At 40.8% G+C, this 21092-nt stretch overlaps 1 protein-coding gene and 1 pseudogene across 2 annotated transcripts in view; one reads left to right on the plus strand and one right to left on the minus strand.

The window, feature by feature from the left end:
- The first annotated feature begins 11 nt into the window (after positions 1 to 11).
- On the plus strand, positions 12 to 1722 carry LOC138150784 (ATP synthase subunit beta, mitochondrial pseudogene; annotated as a pseudogene).
- A 62-nt stretch (positions 1723 to 1784) lies between these two features.
- WIPF2 (WAS/WASL interacting protein family member 2) overlaps positions 1785 to 21092 on the minus strand; it is an 80796-nt gene continuing 61488 nt past the window's right edge. For both annotated transcript variants that reach the window (XM_069074231.1, XM_069074230.1), the window contains exons 7-9: positions 8953 to 9165; positions 8032 to 8133; positions 1785 to 7872 (exon numbers count right to left, since the gene is read on the minus strand). In XM_069074231.1, the coding sequence (XP_068930332.1) occupies positions 7832 to 7872; positions 8032 to 8133; positions 8953 to 9165 (356 nt within the window). In that variant the 3' untranslated portion in view covers positions 1785 to 7831. The remainder of the gene's footprint in view (positions 7873 to 8031; positions 8134 to 8952; positions 9166 to 21092) is intronic.

The raw sequence follows: 21092 nt of genomic DNA on the forward strand, positions 1-21092 counted from the left end.
GGCTCAGTCTCTCCCCAGACTCCGCCATGTTGGGGCTGTTGAGCTGCGCTGCCGCAGCCCTGGCCTCAGCGTCGTTGCCCCAGACCCAGACCTTGTTGCTGCAGGTGGCCCCAGCCACACTCCAGCAGGCCCGGGACTATGCGGCCTTGACGTCCCCCGCCCCCAAAAGCAGGGCGGCCAGCGGGCGCATCGTGGCGGTCATCGGGGCCATGGTGGACATGCAGTTCGATGAGGGGCTCCCTCCCATTCTCAATGCCCTCGAAGTGCAGGACAGGGAAACCAGGCTGGCTCTGTAGGGGGCCCAACATCTGGGTGAGAGCACAGTCCAGGCCATTGCTATGGATGGTACTGAAGGCTTGGTCAGAGGGCAGAAGGTCCTAGATTCTGGTGCCCCAATCAATCCCTGTGGGACCTCAGACTCTAGGAAGAATCATGAATGTGATTGGAGAGCCTATCGATGAAAGGGGTCCAATCAAAACCAAACAGTTTGCTGCAATTCATGCTGAGGCTCCTGAATTCATAGAGATGAGTGTAGAGCAAGAAATCCTGGTTACTGGCATCAAAGTTGTAGATCTTTTGGCCCCATATGCCAAGGGTGGCAAAATTGGTCTGTTTGGTGGTGCTGGTGTGGGAAAGACTGTATTGATTATGGAACTAATCAACAATGTTGCCAAGGCCCATGGTGGTTATTCTGTGTTTGCTGGAGTTGGTGAAAGGACCCAAGAAGGCAATGACTTGTACCATGAGATGATTGAGTCTGGTGTCATCAATCTGAAGGATGCCACTTCCAAGGTAGTGTTGGTATATGGCCAGATGAATGAACCACCTGGTGCTCGGGCTCGGGTAGCCTTGACTGGCCTCACTGTGGCTGAATACTTCAGAGACCAAGAGGGTCAAGATGTACTGCTTTTCATTGATAACATCTTCCGATTCACTCAGGCTGGCTCAGAGGTGTCTGCTTTACTAGGCAGAATCCCCTCTGCTGTCGGTTATCAGCCCACTTTGGCCACTGATATGGGCACCATGCAGGAAAGAATTACCACAACCAAGAAGGGTTCCATCACCTCTGTGCAAGCCATCTATGTGCCTGCTGATGACTTGACTGACCCAGCTCCTGCCACCACCTTTGCCCATTTGGATGCTACCACTGTGCTGTCCCAGGCCATTGCTGAGCTGGGCATTTACCCTGCAGTGGATCCTCTGGACTCCACTTCTCGGATCATGGACCCCAACATTGTTGGCAATGAGCACTATGATGTTGCCCGAGGTGTGCAAAAGATTCTGCAGGACTATAAGTCCCTTCAGGACATCACTGCTATCCTTGGTATGGATGAGTTGTCTGAAGAAGATAAGTTGACAGTGTCTCGGGCCAGGAAAATCCAGCTTTTCTTGTCACAGCCATTCCAGGTTGCTGAGGTATTCACAGGACATATGGGGAAGTTGGTGCCCCTGAAAGAAACCATTAAGGGATTCCAGCAAATCTTGGCAGGTCAGTATGACCATCTCCCAGAGCAGGCCTTCTATATGGTCGGACCCATCAAAGAAGCCGTGACAAAAGCTGAAAAACTGGCTGAAGAGCACTCGCGAGGAGTCACCTTCATCTTCCACACATCCTTCAATTTCAGTTGTCTGAGCAAACTACACGAGAACTTTGGTTGGGAAATCTGTGTACTGTCTGAAGACTATTTAAACTTTTGAATAAAATGTGTATCTCACAGCCCATTTTATGTGTCTGGGGAGAGTCCCAGAAGGGTAGAGTGGATGTTAGAGGTTTATGAGATGAGTTTGCATATCTTTATTCTCCTCTAAGGCAAGATGCCCAGACAAGGTTTTCAGGGTAAAGTCCCTAAACAAAAGCATTAAAATACTAAGGTGGGTCAACTAAAAAAAAGAAAAGAAAGAAAGAAATATGCCTGGTTCTTAAAACTTCCCAGTGCTCCTACCTCTGGACCTCAAACCTAGGGTAGGCACAGATGTGAGACCATCCAAATTGATCCAATGATCTACTAAAGAAAAGGTTTTCCTCTACAACTTTCCTCTGGGGGTGCCTGACATGAAATAGGGTGTTCAGTTCTCCAAATTTCTGCCTGAAAGTTACTGAGAAACCAACTGCTTCCCCAAAGCCAGGCTACAAGAGAAAAGGAGTTTGTTTCAGGGAAGGCATCACATAGTTAACCGGCTGGACTTCCCCCCCCCCAAAAAAGAGCCATCTTTGGCTCCAAGCAGCTGTGCCTCAGTCATAATTACAGTAAACAGAACTGTGGCCCATCTCCTAATGCCTCCTGCATGGTGTCATGGGAGAATAAAATCATACAGGAAGGACCTGTCTGCATTCTTTTGGACACACCAAGAGAGAGGCACCATTTCCTCTGGACAAAGGAACTCCTAAGGTTATCAAGTTAAGGAGCATTTTTGTAAGCCTCTTTTGGTGGACTTGTATGAAGTTGACTAGAGCACCAAAACCAGGAAATATGCTACACAAGTTACTAATTCATGTAAATGTGAAGTTTAAGGAATTAAGGATTATGCATCATAAACCCAGTAGGGGCCTTCTCCTCAGTTCCTCTCCCTCCACTCATAACTTAATAGATTTTTATGTGCAAGTGATTCACATATATACCACATAGTGAATGACTGAAATTCATCCTTCAAACCTCAGCTTTTTTTTTTTTTAAACAAAATATACTTTGGTTTATAGCATTTGGCACAGGTCTTAAATTTCACACCTTAAGTCAAAGTTCAGGTGAGTAATTCTATATTTGAACTAAAAGCTACCTGAGAACAACCAACACCCACACACTCATACACAAACAGAAAGATTCCATGGCTTCCCCCCACTTTCTTTCATTCCCTAAGGATTCTACCACCAAACATATCCTGGAGAACCAAGAAGGGTATTTAAGAGCTCATATCATGATCTTAGAGGACAAATCTAAAAGAATTAAAAAGTTCCTGAAATCTGAAAAAGGTAAAGTCGGATGTAGGCACGAATTAGCAAAGGCCTCAAATACCATGGCTACACTCACTGCCACAGTACACAACTTTAGAATGTAATTTGACTAAAAGAACAAGGAGAAAGGATAATAATACATACCTCTTATCAATATTTGAGCAGTTTTACTATTACAACACTTTCATATACATGAGATCTTTTGACTCTAACAACCCTGTAATTTAGGTAACCTACATCATTGTATCTCATTTCACCCATGAGGTTAAAATTATTTGATCCTCCCAGGTCTAATTAATTGCTACTCAGCGGTGGGGTATCTTCAGCCTTGAGGCCACATGTGGCCCTCTGAACAAATCCAAACTTCACAGAACAAATCCTCTCAATAAAAAGATTTGTTGCAAAATGGATAATTTTGATTACATTAAATCAAAAAGGTTTTGCACAAAGCCACTGCAACCAAGATCAGAAGGGAAGCAGAAAGATGGGTAACAATTTTTAACCACTAGTGTCTCTGATAAAGGCCTCATTTCCAAAATATATAGTGAACTAAATCAAATTTATAAGAATACAAGTCATTCTCCAATTGATAAATGGTCAAAGGATATGAACAAACAGTATTCAGATGAAGAAATTAAAGCTATCTATAGTCACTAAAAAATGCTCTAAATGACTACTGATTAGAGAAATGCAAATTAAAGCAACTGAGGTACCACATCATACCTATCAGATTGGCTAACATGACAAAACAGGAAAATGATAAATGTTGGAGAAGATGTGGGGAAAACTGGAAGACTAATGCATTGTTGGTGTAGTTGTGAAACTGATCCAACCATTCTTGAGAACAATTTGGAACTATGCCCAAAGGGCTATAAAACTGTGCATACACTTTGATCCATCAATAACACTACTAGGTCTATATCCCAAAAAGATCATATATTATATGAACTGATGCTGAGTGAAGTGACCAGAATGAGAACATTGTACACAGTAACAATCACATTTTGTGATGACTTTGATAGACTTTGCTCTTCTCAGCAATGCAAGGATCTATGACAACTCCAAAAGACTCATGATGGAAAATGCTATCCACATCCAGAGAAAGAACTTTGGAGTCTGAATGCAGATCAAAGTATATTATTTGCTCTTTTTCATTTTATTTCTTCTTTCTTGTGGTTCTTCCTATTGGTTCTAATTCTTTTTTACAACATGACTTAATATGAAAATGTTTAATACAAATGTATAAATAGAGCTTGTATGCTGTCTTGGGGAGGGGGAGGGGAGGAGGAAAAATTTAGAACTCAAAATCTTTTAAAAGTGAATGCTGAAAACTAAAAATAAGTTAAAAGGAAAAAAAAAACATGGAAAAAAATAAAAGAATTTGTTCTGTAAAACTTCTAGGTCTTCTGATTCAAGACTAGTGTTCTCTTCACATTAGCATACTTCCCTAAGGAAAAAAGGAGACTGAGAAGATCCCTGGAGAGTTGTAGGTACCTCTATCCAGCCTTTGGGCAAAAAAGGAAATTCAAGAGGTGGTAATAAGGTTTGCCTCCCTGCCCTCCCCACCCCCATTCCATTGCCCTGGAGTGGGAATCTAGACACAGCACACAAATTTTCAGTTTGATTTGGTTTGTAAAATGAGGTTTAATTAAATAGCTGCATGGCACCCAGAAGGGAGAAGTAAGTGTACCAAAGAATCCAACCTGAGACCAGACTGTACATCTTAAGGGGGGAAAGGGGTGGGGGGGAAATCAACACAACTAGGAAAGGAGAATCATGGGTCAAAACATAACATCCTTATATTCATACAATAAATTATTTTTAAAAATCCATCTACATGCAGATCACACACAGACACGCATACTCAAGCATACATGTGCACACACCCTCTCTCATCATTCTGGGTGTATTATACAGTGTTGATTACTGTGACATCCATGCTTGTCACTCTGGGGAAGAAAAAGAGGTAGGGAGAAAGAGAAGCTGGTCCTCTGCCACTGGTAGAATCAGACTCACAAGGATTAGAGAAGAAGCCCACCAGGTCTACAAAGATGTGCAGAGGAAGAAGGAAACAGCAGTAGACAAGGAAGATTTAAACTGCTTCAGTTTAAGAGGAATATGGAGCACAGATAGATGCCTGACATAGGGTAAAGGCACAATGAATGTGGAGTTGAATGGATCCAAACACTTCCCTTCTATTAAAGTTTTCCTTTTTTTTTTTTGCACATTCTTGCTTTTGTTGTTTTAAAGCAGATGAATTTCAAAGGCAATGTTGCAGTGGGCCAACTCTCCCACATTCCCAATTTCAAGGAATGACTGGCATGTAGCCACCTTGACCTTAGAGCCAGGGGCTGGGATGTAACTGGGATAGAAAGACCAAGACTGGAAGGTAAGGAATTTGGTTTGCCATTGATTCCAGGTTGGGTTTCCAGGACAGACAACTCGATGCAGTGCCATTAAAAATAAAAACAGAGCCTCAGACGACCCCTATTTACCTCCCCTTAGGCCCCTCAGGATAAGAGAACTAGGGGGATACATCTCCTCCCCCATTCCAAAATTCACTTACTCTATGAGTTATTTCAAGTGATCAGGATAATTAAAATATACCCCAGCCCTGAGTTACTCTGTAGCAATGCTTAAGTCTATTTACACATTTTCTTCTCACCTCTCCCTAGAGGTTCATTTGGGCTTCAAGTTAGGAGGCCAAGACAGGTCCTCTTTGCCCCTTGCCAAATAAAGATGGCTAGAATGTGTTCCTAGGGAACCCTACAGCTACTCCAATAGCCCAAGAGCCCTGGTTTCAGGAAAAGCAAATGTTTGAAGCTTGAGTAGCATTTCAACCCCCCAATACACAGAACCACACACAACGTCAAAGTACTTTGACCAGGGTAGACTGGCAGAAGTAGACGGGCATTGCTCTCATTTAGGCATGAGGCTACCCATCTGCTTTGCAGCCAGGGCAATAGGAAACAAATATTAAGTTTTTCCCATTAGGGAAAAAAAAAACCAAACCCAACCAGGGGGCTTTTAACTCAGCTTTCTGATGAGCAGAGCTGGGCAATGTCTCTTCCTTCAGAGAGGGGACATAAGGGTTCGTTGACTGGGAATAGCCTCAACATGAGACCCACCCAATCTTCAACTAAGGAGGTAACAACATTCCCACAAGCAGAGAAAAGAGGAGTTCAAAGGTGAGAAGTTTTAGTGCCCTTGCAGCCAGCCCACCTTAAACCTATATTACAAGTTTTTTTTTTAAACATACAAAATAGATCAGTAACTATGAGTCACATTCCCATTACTCAAGAGTAGGCTCTTAATAAATTTGTCATGTGAATGAATTACTGTTCTGGTTGTGTCATGATAATAAATCTAGTACCACCAGTGGGAAAGAGTAGTGGATAAGGCAGACATTCAAATACATAATGGATTATCAACACTCTGAAGAAGAAAAATCCATTTGACTTGAACTTGACCAACCATTTTCAGGAGGCTTTAAAACAGTAAAAGTACAATGGATGCCAAAGTGACACAGTTCAAAATGCAAAGAAGCAAGTAATGGGAAGAGAGGTGCCAACCCCAGGTAGGGTTTGGCTTTTGTGATACCAAGTATTTCTTTCTGTTCTATGTTTGAATATTTTAAAGAAAAACACCATCACAGAACATTGTGTAAAAAGTTGCCAATTTCCATTTAGACAAAGATCTGAAGACTTCACAGTCAGGACTAAGTAAATGATCAGTACGATTAAATATCAAGCTTTGTTCCTTCCCATCCCCAGTCTAAGGCTCCTTGCCAGGGAAGCCTTCCCATCTCCTCCCAATCCCAGGTGCTTAGGGCATCTCTGGGGGATAACTGCTACCAGGTTTTAAAATAAGAATAATTAGAAAAAGTTTTCCTACAACTGACATAATCAAACCAACAGTACATGGAAAAATAATGAAGGTAAACCAGCATTGGGTTTGGTCTGGGGTATAACAAGAAGGTTCTGGTCACATACACATATGCAATTCAGCTCCATCTTCTCCCACAGGGACCACTATGGACCTGCACTGGTTCCTTAGCATGTGATCCAAGGGATTAGAAAAGTACAATTGAGCCTACTTAACGACCCAGGATCCTGGATAAATGAGGCAGGGGACCCCTGAGGACTCAATCCTCTTTTGGTCCCTTTGTTATAGAGCAATTGACTAGAGCTGAGAAGCCCTTAGCTTTAGCCCATTCTCCCATTTTAGTATACGCTTTAAGCTTAGCTGATTAGTATGCAGTATTTAAACCCAAATGTAATCTACAATTTTAACCCTGTGTAAAAAAAAAAAATGCCCCGAGAAGAAAGCAGACCTCTTTCCTGTCCCACTCTGCAACTGTGTAACCTTTGAAGCAGATAAACATCTCTGCATACTTCTCTCCTATTTTACTGAAGATAGCACTCTTCCCACAAGGAACAGAGGTGGTAATGGATATGCCAAGCTCCCTAATGGCATACGCTTCTGGCTTCCCGGGGGTGAGGAAGGGGAGAAGGATTTGATGTGGAAACAAGAAGGATAACTGTCTTCACCCTGCTCTGATTAGTGAATTCATTACAAGGCACCTCTCTCCAAAGAGAGAACAGGAGACAGAAGCTATTTCCTCACACAGCTAGCAGGGTTCACTAGATAAAGGGAAGTGGAAGAACAGGGAACCCACTGCCAAAATAAGACAGTCCAATCAAGTCCAGTGAGAAGATGCATAGATGAAGATGAGCTGGGAGGGATGCTGAATGTTGAGCGGTTGGTTGCACTGGAAGAACACAATGGGAGTTCTCATGCAGGTTTTGGGGAAGCAGTAGGGACCATTTGAGAACTGGAGGAGGTCCATCCTTTTGCTGAGGAATAGGACCCACCTGGGCTTCACCTGAGGACAGGTGGAAGGGGTGGAGCCCCACGAGTGGCTGGAAAAAACAAACAGAAGCAAATGTCAAATAGTAAATCTGAAGTCATTTATTATATATGTATATCTCATAATCAGTCCTGAAATGAGAGGTAAGAAAAAATGCCCATTTAGCTTAAACTTCTGTACTCTGTGCAAATTATAAAAATACTTTCCTCACCTCGGTTTGTTTTGCTGGGGTAAATTCTCTGAAAGTGTTTATATTCTTCTGGAGCAGGGAAGTCTTCTACTGGGTGGAAGGAATACTTGGACTCAAAATCATCTGCCAGAGTAAAAATAAGCAACTTTACATTTTCTCAAGAGAACTCAAAAAAGACTACTAATAAAGTGGCCCAATTTGGTTTTCAATGCTATTCTATAGTAGGGAGAAATACTACTCTGTTTCAAGGATAAGATTATCCTGGGTTCTCTAGGGCCCAGCTGGAGTACAAGTGAACTGGATCCATAAATTGACATAAACTAACACAGAAGAGGAATACTGTCTCCAGCTAGTGACTGATTACACCTAAAACTTCCTCTCCTGACCAGAAATCATTTTATCAATGGAGTTGTGGTGGCATGTCAAATGACTCTGCCCATATCACTTCCTGAGCTTTCCCTGGAAAGTTGTTCAAACTTTCAATAGGGTATGGCTTAGGCATTCCCAAGAAACCTACACAAAGTGATCTAAAGAAATTAGGATACTTGTTTTGCTCCTGATGAAAGAAACATTTTCAAAGCAAAGGAAGACATAATGGTCCACCAAGAAATAAACCTCAGAAAAGGACAAGGAGACAGAGCAGGAAAGAGAGGGATGTGTGGTCTCAATCTCTAACAAGTAACCCAAGGATGTACAGACTGTCTTGCTGGAAAAAATACAAAAAAGAACCAACTGTTCTTCTAGGAAAATTAAAAAAATTAACTTCACTATATTAAACTCCTCAAAAGCTGGGGTAAAAGATGAAGATAGCAATTATAATACACTCCTAAGATGCCAAAAAATATAATACACTACTAAGATGCCCAAAGAACCCCATCTGAACTGCAAGCTGGGTATCTGTCATGATTGTGAATAAGGCCTTCTCAAGAGCTGACTACATACCCAAGAAAGATCGAACAGTTGCAATGGAATCTCTGTGGCCATTTCTCAGGGGTGGTGGAGGTGGTGGAGGTGGCCCAGCTGGTGTCCTTGAGGGCGGAGGTGGGGGTTTTCCTCTGCTCAGGGGTTCTGTAGAGCCATGCATTCGGTATGGTGGAGGTGGAGGTGGAGCATCTCGGGCACCATTTCGAATTACAGGTGGTGGGGGTGGAGGAGCTGCAACAACCCAGAGAGAGACAGGTACAAGACTGCATTTGAAGAACGGAGGTAAAATTATGGGACACGTTTTAGTACCTCCTCAGATAGAATCAGGGCCAGATCCCCCAAGGAAGCATCTCTGAAACAGTCCGTCAACAAGCATTTATTAAGTGCTTACTATGAAGCAGGCACAGCACTAAGCTGGGGACACAATGAAAGGAAAAAACAGAACTGTCTTCCCCAACCAATCTTCCTACAAGCCAGTTACCCTCCATTCCAAACTGTTCTACTTCACAACCTGGCTCCAAGCTAACCTTTCCAAACTTACCTCATATTATTTCTCTTCATGTGCACTGCAGTCCAGCCAAAATGGCCTCCTTACTGTTCATCATACAAGGCACTCCCTCTTGCAACTCCTTGCCTTTGTACAGGCTGTTCTCCCACATCAGGAAGGTGTTACCAGCTAACTTCCTTCTCCCTTTCAAAATCCCAGTTTCCTTAACTCAAGGATCATCTTACATGAGGCCTTTCTTTTATTCCTAGCTGCTAGTGCCTTGCCCCCACAAAAACACTTGTATTTGTGCATTTATTTTGTATGTATGATGTAAATATCTATATATGTACATGAGGGCAGGGACTATTTCCTTTCTTGTCCTCACATACTTAGTAACTAGTAATACTGGTGGATTGAATAGCATCACTAGCCTCCAGTCATTAATCACTCAAACCTCCAAGTCCACTGTCTCCATGATTCCTGCTATCTCACCAAGTCCAGATGACTGTTTCCAAAATGTCAGCAAGTCTCTTCCTCTCCATTTCCACTTGGTACTAACATTTAATCCAATCTATTACTTCTTGTCCGCAATACTGTAGCAGCCTGCCAACTCTTTTTCCTGCCTTCAGTCTCTTAAAACTTATTAAATCCATCTCCTAACACCATTATCAGATCAACATTCCAAAACCATTTGTTCCCACCACAAAACAAGAGTCGTGGATCACAAAGATAAAAGGTAACTTTAGTGGACATCTAGTCCAACCCCTCCTTTTATAGATGACAAAAATGGAGCCCAGAATAGCTGCATAACTTGCCCAAACCCACACAAGTATTAAATGGCAGAGCTTGGTCCTAAATAAGAGATCTGAGAATGTGCCTCACTTCCCTTCTTTGCTGGGGTAGGAGGCTAAGTACAATACATATAATGTAGGACACTACTGATGTTTAGATCAGTTTTACTGTACTTTTTCTAATTTTCTGTTATAAAAGATAGCTTTTTGGGTAAGGGAAAAAGGATAAATTGGGAAATGAAAATGATATAAAAACAAAAGGTCAATAAAAAAAATTAAGCTTCTCATTTCCTAAACTCCTCGGTCTGGCACTTTAGGGCCTCCATAATTTGACCTTCAAAAGACTAATCTAAATTTCCCTCCACTTCATCCACAAAACCCAACCAGGCTGAGCTCAATATCTTCTGAACTTACTATACTCATTCTCAATGTTGTATTTCTATTCATGTGACTCTATCTGAATACTATGTCCTTTTCAAAATGATACTTTAAGGACCAACTCCCACCTATTCTACAAGTCCTTCCCCATAACTGACTTCCCTTTCATCTCTACTGCACTGACACCTGTTTTGACACAAAACCATATTATGAGAACACCTAAAGTAATGAAACTTGGTTTTGTGCTTTGCCTTTGTTTTTTTGAAGGCCATTTTTTAAAGTACCCCTTTGTCATGGAGAATGGGGGATCAAAAAATAATTCATTTCCCAACTTAATAAACATATTTATTAAACTTGAATGAAAATGTCTTTGAACTATTTTCAAAAATGAAATGAACCCTGAAAGGATTACAGTGTGCTGGACATTCAAGATGCTCAAAAGAACTTACTGCAAACTTGTAAAGTCAATCCAAAAACAAAAGTTCTACAAACGTTTTAAGAAATGGCAGATTCACTGAAATAAATGGCTTTACTACTCAGATGACTAAAGTTACATAGATCCTCATTGGGATGCAGAAGGCTCTGGCATATATTTTTGTTTTTTAAATCAGTCACATGACTTAAAACTTCTTAGCATTTAATTTTTTCATAATTTCATGTAAATGTGCTATTACCTTGCTATTACATAGCAAGAACTTTCTTTCAAAGGGCTTAGTACAGAGCTATGGATGAAGTAGCTATTCTGTAAATATTTGCTGTAGGCTGACAGAGGGGCAGTGGAAACAAAACTATTCCTATTTGCTGACATGAGTTTACTCAGAAAATCCTGTCAAATTAACAAAACAATAACAAAATCCTTATTGAAATAATAACTTCAGAATAGAAGAATAAAAAATAAACTAACAAAATATTAAACATTTCTCTCTGATACACATAAAAACCAGGAAGATTATAAGATAAAGGTTTCAAAATCTCATTCAAAATAACTACAAAATGCATAAAATATGTGGGAGTGGATCTACACCCAAGGCATACTCAAGACCTGTACAGATGCAATTAAAAAACTTTTATTGAAAATAAAAAAAAAATAACTGGAGAAATATTCACTGCTCATGGCTAGGTCATGCCAACATATAAACAAATACTGTACTGCCTAAATTAATTTAGAGATTTAGTGCAATATCAAGGGAGTTAATATAGAGCAAAACAAAATAATAACAAAATTCATTTAAAGAATAAAAGATATAGCATCTTAAATGAAATAATGAACTAGGCATTAAGGAGAAACAGTACTTTTAGACCTTAATTTATACTAAAAAGCAAAATCATCAAAACCATCTGGTAGGTTAGAAAAACAGAAAAGCAGGTCAATGAGACAGACAAGGATCAGAAAGTGAACTTGGTATCCCATTTGATAAATGCATAGATGTATTATTTAAGTAAGAACTCCCTATTTAACAAAAATTGCTGTGAAAATTGGAAAGCACTTTGGTAGAAATTAGGTTTAACCTTATACCACAATCCACAATAAGTTCAAAATGGATATAACCTGAATATTATAAAATATTATCATACTATAAAAAATTTAGAGAGGGCAGAGCAAAGATGGTGGAGTAAAAACAGGAACTCTGTGCAGTTCCTGTGCCAAACACCTCCAATACCTATAAAATATAACTGTAAACAAATTTTAGAGCTACAGAACCCACAAAGTGACAAGAGAGAAACAAATATCCTGCTGAAGGCAGCCTGGCAGGCCAACAGGAAGGGTCTATTGCACTGAGCTGGGAGATGACCTTAGTCCCACATGAACCACCCATGACCAGAACCAGGGCAGCCAAGACTAGCAGCACAGAATAGCCAGAGCAGACTTCAGGAGAGTGAATCACCAGCAGCTGTAGCAGTTTCCAGATTTCTCAACCCAAAGAAAAAGTAAAAGGTAAGGGGGGGAACTCTGTTGGAACCAGGTGACAGAATCCCTTCTTCTGGCCTCTGCCCTCAGGGTGAAAAGGGGTGGAAGCACAGCAGCTGCAGCTGTTGTCCTGTGGCTGCCTCCAGAGCTCCTGGCCAGCAGATCATAGGGGGACCAAGCGACCATTCAGAGGGTAATCACTCTTGCTTTGATCTGTTTGGATCTAGATCGTGGTCTTGGGTGGTAGTCCTGGGGTATGCACAAGTGTGCCAGACCTTGGGGTGTCTCTAGAAAGGGCGCCCTCCACAGACCTCTAACAAAATCTGCGAAAACCCCAGCAATTTGGGACAAAGCTCTCCACTCTGGAAGCAGAGTTCTAACATGGCAAAGAGCTCAAAAGTCAAGTAATTGGCTGGCAAGATGAGCAAGCAGAGGAAGCACTATTAGCCCATAGAATCCTTTTATGGAGACACAATATGAACAGGTTACAGGCCATGGAAGAACTTAAGGAGGATTTTGAAAATCAAGTTAAGAGAAATGGAGGAAAAATAAATGAGAACAATTAAAGAAAATCAGGAAAAGTGAGTCAACAGCTTACTAAAGGAGACTCAAAAAATACTGAAGAAAATAACACCTTAAAAAACAGACTAACTCAAATGGCAAATGAGGTCCAAAAAGCCAATGAGGAGAAGAATACCATTAATTAGAAAGCTGATTTGCCCAGATGGAAAAGGAATTTCAAAAGCTCACTGAAGAGAATAATTCCTTCAAAATTAGATTAGCAAATGGAAGCTAATAACTTTACGAGAAATCCAGATACTATAAAACAGATAGAAACTAATGAAAAAAATAGAAGGCAATGTGAAATATCTCGCTGGAAAAACCACTGATCTGGAAAATAGATCCAGGAGAGAACATTTAAAAATTATTGGACTACCTGAAAGCCATGGTCAAAAAAAGAGTCTAGAAATCATCCTTCAAGAAATTATCAAGAAAAACTGCCTTGATAGTCTAGAACCAAAGAAGAAAATAGAAACTGAAAGGATTCACTGACTGCCTCTTAAAAAATATCCCAAAAGGAAAACGAAGTATATCATAGCCAAATTCCAGAGCTTCCAGGTCAAGGAGAAAATGTTACAATTTGCCAGGAAGAAACAATTTGAGTATTGTGGAAACCCAATCAGGATAACACGAGATTTATCAGCTTCTACATTAAGGGATAGAAGGGCCTGGAATATGAAATTCTGGAGTTCAAAGGAGCTAGAATTAAAACCAAGAATCACCTACCCAGGAGCAGCTAGGTGGCACAGTGAATAGAGCACTGGCCCTGAAGTCAGGAGGACCTGAGTTCAAATCTGGCCTCAGACGCTTAACATTAGCCATGTGACCTTGGGCAAGTCACTTAACTCCAACTGCCCCTCCAAAAAGAAAAAAAAAAGAATCGCCTACCCAGCAAAACTGAGTATAATGCTACAGGGGAAAATATGGTCATTCAATGAAATAGAGGATTTTCAAATATTCTTGATGAAAATCATCAGAGCTGAACAAAAATTTTGACATTCAAATACAAGAAGCAAGAAAAGCATGAGAAGGTAAACAGGAAAAAGAAATCATAAGAAACTTTAGTTAAAGTTGAACTATTTACATTCCTACATGGAAAAATGGTAATTGTAACTCATGAGACTTTTCTCAGTATGAAGATAGTTGAAGGGAATATATGTGTGTATATATATATGTATACATACATACGTATGTATAGGAGGGTGTGTGTATAAATGCATATGTGAGTGGGTGTACACATGTGTACATGTATACACAGAGGACACAGGATCAGTTGAATAGGAAGGGATGATATCTAAAAAATAAAATTAAGAGGTGAGAGAGGAATATAATAAGAAAAGCAGAGATAGAATAGGGTAAATTATATCATATAAAAGAGGTAAGAAAAAACTGTTACAATGGAGGGGAAGAGTAGGAAGGTGAAAGGGAATGGGTCAACTTAACTCATTGAATTTGGCTTGAGGAGGGAATAACATACATCCTCATTTGGGTATCTGGCCCTACAGGAAAGTAGGGGGGGGGGAAAGGGGATGATGGAGGGGAAAGCAGGTTGGGGGAGAGTGTAGTTAGAAGCGCATACATATGAAAAGTGACAGGGTCAGGGGTGGCTAGGTGGCAGAGTGAGTAGAGCACCGGCCCTGGAGTCAGGAATTCCAGAATTCTGATCTGACCTCAGACACTTAACAGAAACACTAGCCGTGTGACCTTGGGCAAGTCACTTAACCCCAATTGCCCTCCCAAAAGCAAAAAAAAAAAAAAAAGAAAAAAGTGACAGGGTCAAGGTAGGGAATGGAATGCATGGGGGGTTGGATAGGATGGAGGGAAATGTGCTTAGTCTTTGACAATATAAAACTACTATGAAAAAACATTTTGTATAACTACACATATACAACCTATATTGGTTAGCTTCCCAGTGGGGGTGGGTAAGGAGGGAAGAAGGGAAAGAATCTGGAAATCAAGTTTTAAAAACAAATGTTAGAAAAAATTTGTTTTTTGCATGCAACTGGGAAATAAGAGATGCAGGCACTGGGGTACAGAAATCCATCTTTCCCTACTAGAATGTTAGAGGGGGTATGGGTGAGGATATAGGAGAGAGCAGAATGGGGGAAGGAGTACTCAGTAGGCTCACTATCTTGGGGTGGGGGGTAGGGGAGAAACAGGGAGAAAATTTGTAACTTGGGGGGCAGGGCCAAGATGGCAGTGTAGAAGGAGGAAAACTCTGTGAGCTCCCCCCATAACCACCTCAAATACCTATAAAATATGAATCTAAACAAATTTTAGAACTATAGAACTCACAAAGTGACAGAGAGAAAAAAACTTCCCACTGAAGCTAGTATGGGTCCATCGCAGCACAATGGGAGCCACCCCAGTCTCACATGAGCCCCTGGTTTTAGCCCCATGGCGGACTACCAACCAGCAACTGCTGGAGAGGACTTCAGGAGAGTGGACCAGTAGCTGTGGTGGTTTCCAGAAATATCAACCCATAAATGCCAAAGACAAAGTAAAAAGGTCAGTGTAGAACCCTGCTGGAAGTGGGGGAGACAGAGGGAGCACAGTCTGGCTCCTGTCCCCGGAGCAAGAAGCAGCGAGGCGTAGCAGCCCTGCAGCCACCTCCACTTGCCTGCTTCAGAGCTCCCGGCCTGCAAAACACAGGGGGGGCCAAGCGACTATTCAGAGGGTAATCACTCTTGCTTTAACCTGCTTGGATCTGGATTGTGGTCTCCGGTAGTAGTCCTAAGGCATGTGATCAGTGAGCCAGAGATTGTGGGGGCCATAGAGATGGCGCCCTCCTAATAGCTCCAGCAGCTGCAAAAACTCCAGTGATTTGGGACAAAGCTCTCCCCTCTGGAAGCAGAGTTCTATTGTGGCAAAGAGCTCAAAAGTCAAGTAAATGAGTTGCAACATGAGCAAGCAAAGGAAGCACAGCAATCCAACTTTAGATTCCTCTTTTGGGGACAAAAAGGATCAAAGCATGGAAAGGGAGGAAGACAACAGAACTCCTGTACCAAAAGCTTCCAAGAAAAATATGAGCTGGTTACTGGCCACGGAGGAGTTCTAGAAGGATTCTGAAAATCAAGTAAGAGAAGTAGAGGAAAAATTGGGAAGAGAAATGAGAACGATGCAAGAAAACCATGAAAAGAGAGTCAACAACTTGACTGAAGAAAATAACACTTTAAAAAGCAGATTAACTCAAATGACAAAGGAGGTCATTTGAAAAAGCCAATGACTACAAGAATGCCTTAAAAAGCCAAATTTGCCAGATGGAAAAAGAATTTCAAAATCTCACTGAAAAGAATCATTCCTTCAGAATTAGATTGGAGCAAATAGAAGCTAATGACTTTATGAGAAATCAAGATACTATTAAACAAATCAAAACAAATGAAAAAATAGAAGGCAATGTGAAATATCTCATGGGAAAAACTACTGACCTGGAAAATAGATCCAGGAGAGATGATTTAAAAATTATTGGACTACCTGAAAGCCATGATCAAAAAAAGAGCCTAGAAATCATCCTTCAAGAAATTCTCAAGGAAAATTGCCCTGATGTTTTAAAACCAGAGAGCAAAATAGAAATTGAAAGAACTCACTGATCACCACTTGAAAAAGATCCCAAAAAGAAAACTCCCAAGAATATTATAGCCAGGTTCTGGAATTCCCAGATCAAGGTGAAAATATTACAAGCAGCCAAGAAGAAACAATTTGAATATTGTGGAAACACAATCAGCATAACACAAGATCTAGCAGCTTCTACATTGAGGGATGGAAGGGCTTGGAATATGATATTCTGAAGATCAAAAGAGCTAGGATTAAAACCAAGAATCACCTACTGTGATAGTAATGGAATATAAAGATTCCCCTGTATTGGCTTGGTTTTCAAATTGATTGTGTTAAAACCCAGAGCTTGTTAGTCCCACCTGTGGGATGGACTTGTTGACTTGAAAAGAGTCCTGAACTGGGAGGAGCTGGTGAGGTAGATTTGGAGAGACAAGAGAGAGGCAGAAGAACTTTTTGGAAGCAGCACCCGCGTGGAGGCAGAGAGAGACTGAGAGGATTGCTGAGGGCCACTTTGAATCGCCCTGGACTTTTGAGACCTTCCCCCAGAGCTGCCAAGGACTGGGGAGACATGGCTGTTTTGCTGGTACTTTGTCTGTCTGTTTTGATGTTGTTTTGCCAGATTTGTCCACTGGTGAAAGACAGTCCTGTTATTGAAGAAGTCCTGGAACCTTTCTGTTGGCTAAGAGCTCCTGAGACTGTCCTGCAGACAGAGAGTTAATACTGTCCACTGGTGAAGGACAGTGCTGTTGTTACAGGGGTCTGGGAACCTTTCTGTTGGTTCAGAAGCCCTGAAGAAGGATTTTCTTGTTGTATGTTTACAGAAATCCTGGGAGAGGGTTTTGCTAATGTTTTCAGGGGTCCTAGGACTGTTCTGTAGACAGAGGATGAATTAATGAAGAGACTGGCAATGTATCTTGTAGCCTTGCTAAGCCTTGTCTCCCCAGGAACTAAGATTGCTGAGAACTTGCCTTGTGTCAAGATGAAGAAAAGACCTCCATTTGGGTATTAACTGCTGTGCTTAAACTTGTTGTAACTCTGGGGTAGATTCAATTGTGATCCAGGGGTGGGGAACTTTTGACCTTTTTGTGTTCTATGGTTGAACAAATGAATGTACTTTATTTATGTTTGGAAACTAATCTCCATTTGAGAAGAGGGGTTTTGTGATGGACTAAATGAAGGTACAGCCTAGGGGTGGAGTAGTATTTAGAACAGGGACTTTGTAATTGATTGAATGAATGGAAGGTCCTGGGGTGGGGTAGTACTTGGAGATTATTTAATCACACTTAGCAAATGTTGTATTTTGAATGATGTCATGTTTTGATCTTCTCTGTTCTTGGTTGGTCACTGAATAAAATGGAGAGCACCTATGCTGGTATTTTGAACCTTGGGAAGTTGCCTTTCCTTGGCATTACATTACACCTACCCAGCAAAACTGAGTATTATGTTTCAGGGGAAAATATGGTCATTCAATGAAATAAAGGACTTTCAAGCATTCTTGATGAAAAAATCAGAGCTGAATAGAAAATCATTCAAATACAAGAAGCAAGAGAAGCATGAGAAGGTAAACAGGGAAAAGAAATCATAAGGAACTTATCAATGTTGAACTATTTACATGCCTACATGGAAAAACATGGATAATTTATATCCAAAATAACTTATGAAACTTTTTTTATCATATAAGGATAGCTGAAGGGAATATAAATGTATATATATGTATACATACACTATATGTGTCTATATAGGTGGGTATATGTGCACATGAATACATATGTGAGTGTGTGTATATATGTGTACGGGTATACATAGACAGAGGGCACAGGATCAACTGAATAGAAAGGGATGATATTTAAAAGGTGAAATTGAGAGGTGAGAGAGGAGATGGGGAGAAACCGAATGGGGTAAATTATATAGAAGAGGCAAGGGAAAACTGTTACAATGGAGGGGAAGAACAAGAAGGCAAAAGGGGAACGGGTCAACCTTACTCTCACTGAATCTGGCTTACGGAGAGAATGAAATACACACTCAACTGGGTATCTTGCCCTACAGGACAATAAGGGGGAAGGGGAGGAGAGGGGGGATGATGGAGGGGAGGGCAGGCTAGGGGGGAGGGTAGTTAGAAGCACACACTTTTTAAAAGGGACAGGGTCAAAGTAGAGAATAGAACAAGTGGGGAGCAGGATAGATGGAGGGAAATAGTCACAATATATCCACTATGGAAATGTTTTGCATAGCTACACATGTACAACCTATACTTAATTGCTTATCTTCCCAGGAAGGGTGGGTGACAAGGAAGGAAGGGAAAGAATCTGGAAGTCAAAGTTTTAAAATCAAATGTTTAAAAAAATTTATTATTATCATTATTTCTTTACATGCAACTGGGAAATAAAAGGCACTGGGGTATGGGAGATCCATTTGGCCCTAACAGAAAATCAGAGGGGGTATGGGGAAGGATATAGGAGAGAGCAGATTGGGGGAGAGCATATACAGTGGGATCATTGTTTTGGGGTGGTGGGTAGGGGAAAGACGGGGAGAAAATTTGCAACTCAAAATCTTGTGGAAATGAATTTGAAAACTAAAAATAAATTTAAAAAAAATTAGAGAATCAGATCAAATATCCTTCATTGTTTTAGCAATTTGAATTGTTATCCAAAGGAAGAAGGCAATAACAAAAATGGCCACAGGAAATTAAAAACTTTTCCAAGAACAAAACTGATGAAATTAGGATAAGAAAAATGGCCAAATAGAAGAAAAAATCTTTGCATCAAATATATCAATAAGCCTCAAAGGAAATTTGCAAGAGCATAAAACCAGATAAATGGTCAAAGGATATAAAAAAAGTTCTGAAAATAATAATTGCAAACTATTAACAATTATATGAGAGAATGTTCCAAATCACTAGTAAAAATCCTGAGGTTTTACCTAACATGCAGAAAATCATCAAAGATGACAAAAAATGGGAATAGTCAATATTGGAAAGGTTGTGGAAAACAGGAATATTATTAATAAATTATTGTTGGGGCTGTGAACTGGTTCAAACATTTTGGAAAGCAATGTGAAACTATACAAATAACGTGGCTCAAAGATTCACACCTTCTAATATAGCTAGATTCCACTGTTAGGTATTATCTCAAGGAGGTAATTGATTAAAAGTAAAAAAGAAAAGAAAAATTGCATATACACCAAAATATTTATAGAACAAATTTTTTTTTGTGCTAGCAAAGAATCACAAAGTAGATACTATCCAATAGGGAATGGTTAAGCCAACTGTGGTACCTGAATAGATAGGCTGTAAGAAATTTAAAAATATGAATATGGAAAACGACAAAAAGTCTTACATGAAGCGATCAAAGCGAAGCAGGGCCAAGAAAACAATATACACAACTACAACAATGTAAATGGAAAGACCCACCACAACACAATAAAAAATTTATGTTGTGGGGTGGCTAGCAGGCGCAGTGAGAAGAGCACCAGGCCCTGGAGTTAGGAGGATGGGAATTCAAATCCAGCCTCAGAAACTTAACACTTACTAGCCGTGTGACCTTGGGCAAGTCACTTAACCCCAACTGCCCTGTCCTCCCCCATACAAAGAAGCAAAAATAAAATAAAATAAAATTTAATGTTCTGATGAAAGAGGAAACAAGATAGCAGATTAGCGGCAACCCAGATGAACTTTCTCAACATCCCCCTCCACACACCTTTAAAATAAAGAAAGCTTCAAATCACATTTTGGAGTGACAGAGCCAACAAAGGCTCAGGTTAAGACATTTTTATGGCCTAAGGAAACTTAGGAGGTAAGCAAGAGAACTTTGTGACACCAGGGCAGAAGCCTATCTGGCCCCACATATGCAGTGGAAGCAACAGTGGCTGCAGCAGCAGATTCAGAAGCTCTCAATCCAGAGACAGTAAGGGCATTGGACAATTGGTCAGAAGGAGATTACAGGGGACCTTTACTGGCACTGATTGGCAACTCTATTGCACATACACAGTTCTGGGTCACAGTTCCAGGGTAGAGAAGAACACTGGTGGTTGGGCACAAGGTAGCAAGGGCCCTAGTCTTGGTTCCAAGACAAAGGGAGACTAGGGCTTATGGCTTCAAGCAACCAGGGACTCTTCCTGGGTAAAGACCCAGAGCTTAGACCAGGAGGGTAGTAACCATACCTCTTCTCTCAGTTTCATATCACCTTTTAAGCACCAAACACTGGCATTTTTTTTCTCCCAGAACTAGCTCTGAAAACAGCAGCACAAAAAAGTCTTAAGTTTAGAACACTGCTTCTCTATACTCCAGGTGAGCAAAGCCCAACTTTAAACATGAAATCCAAAGTCAATAAAGAGGCTGGAAAAATGAGCAAACAACCAAAAATAATTTGACCATAAAAAGCTATTGGGGTGGCATGCCAGAACATTACTTCCTTTTGTGGGTTGGCTGGGCGTGAGGTGGCAGCACCATGAAGGCCTCGGGCACCCTAAGAGAGTATAA

Source organism: Petaurus breviceps, unplaced genomic scaffold (genome assembly GCF_028583685.1).
Source record: "Petaurus breviceps papuanus isolate PSGF00001 unplaced genomic scaffold, PetGlider_PUasm1.0 90887, whole genome shotgun sequence".
NCBI classification, from domain to species: domain Eukaryota; kingdom Metazoa; phylum Chordata; class Mammalia; order Diprotodontia; family Petauridae; genus Petaurus; species Petaurus breviceps.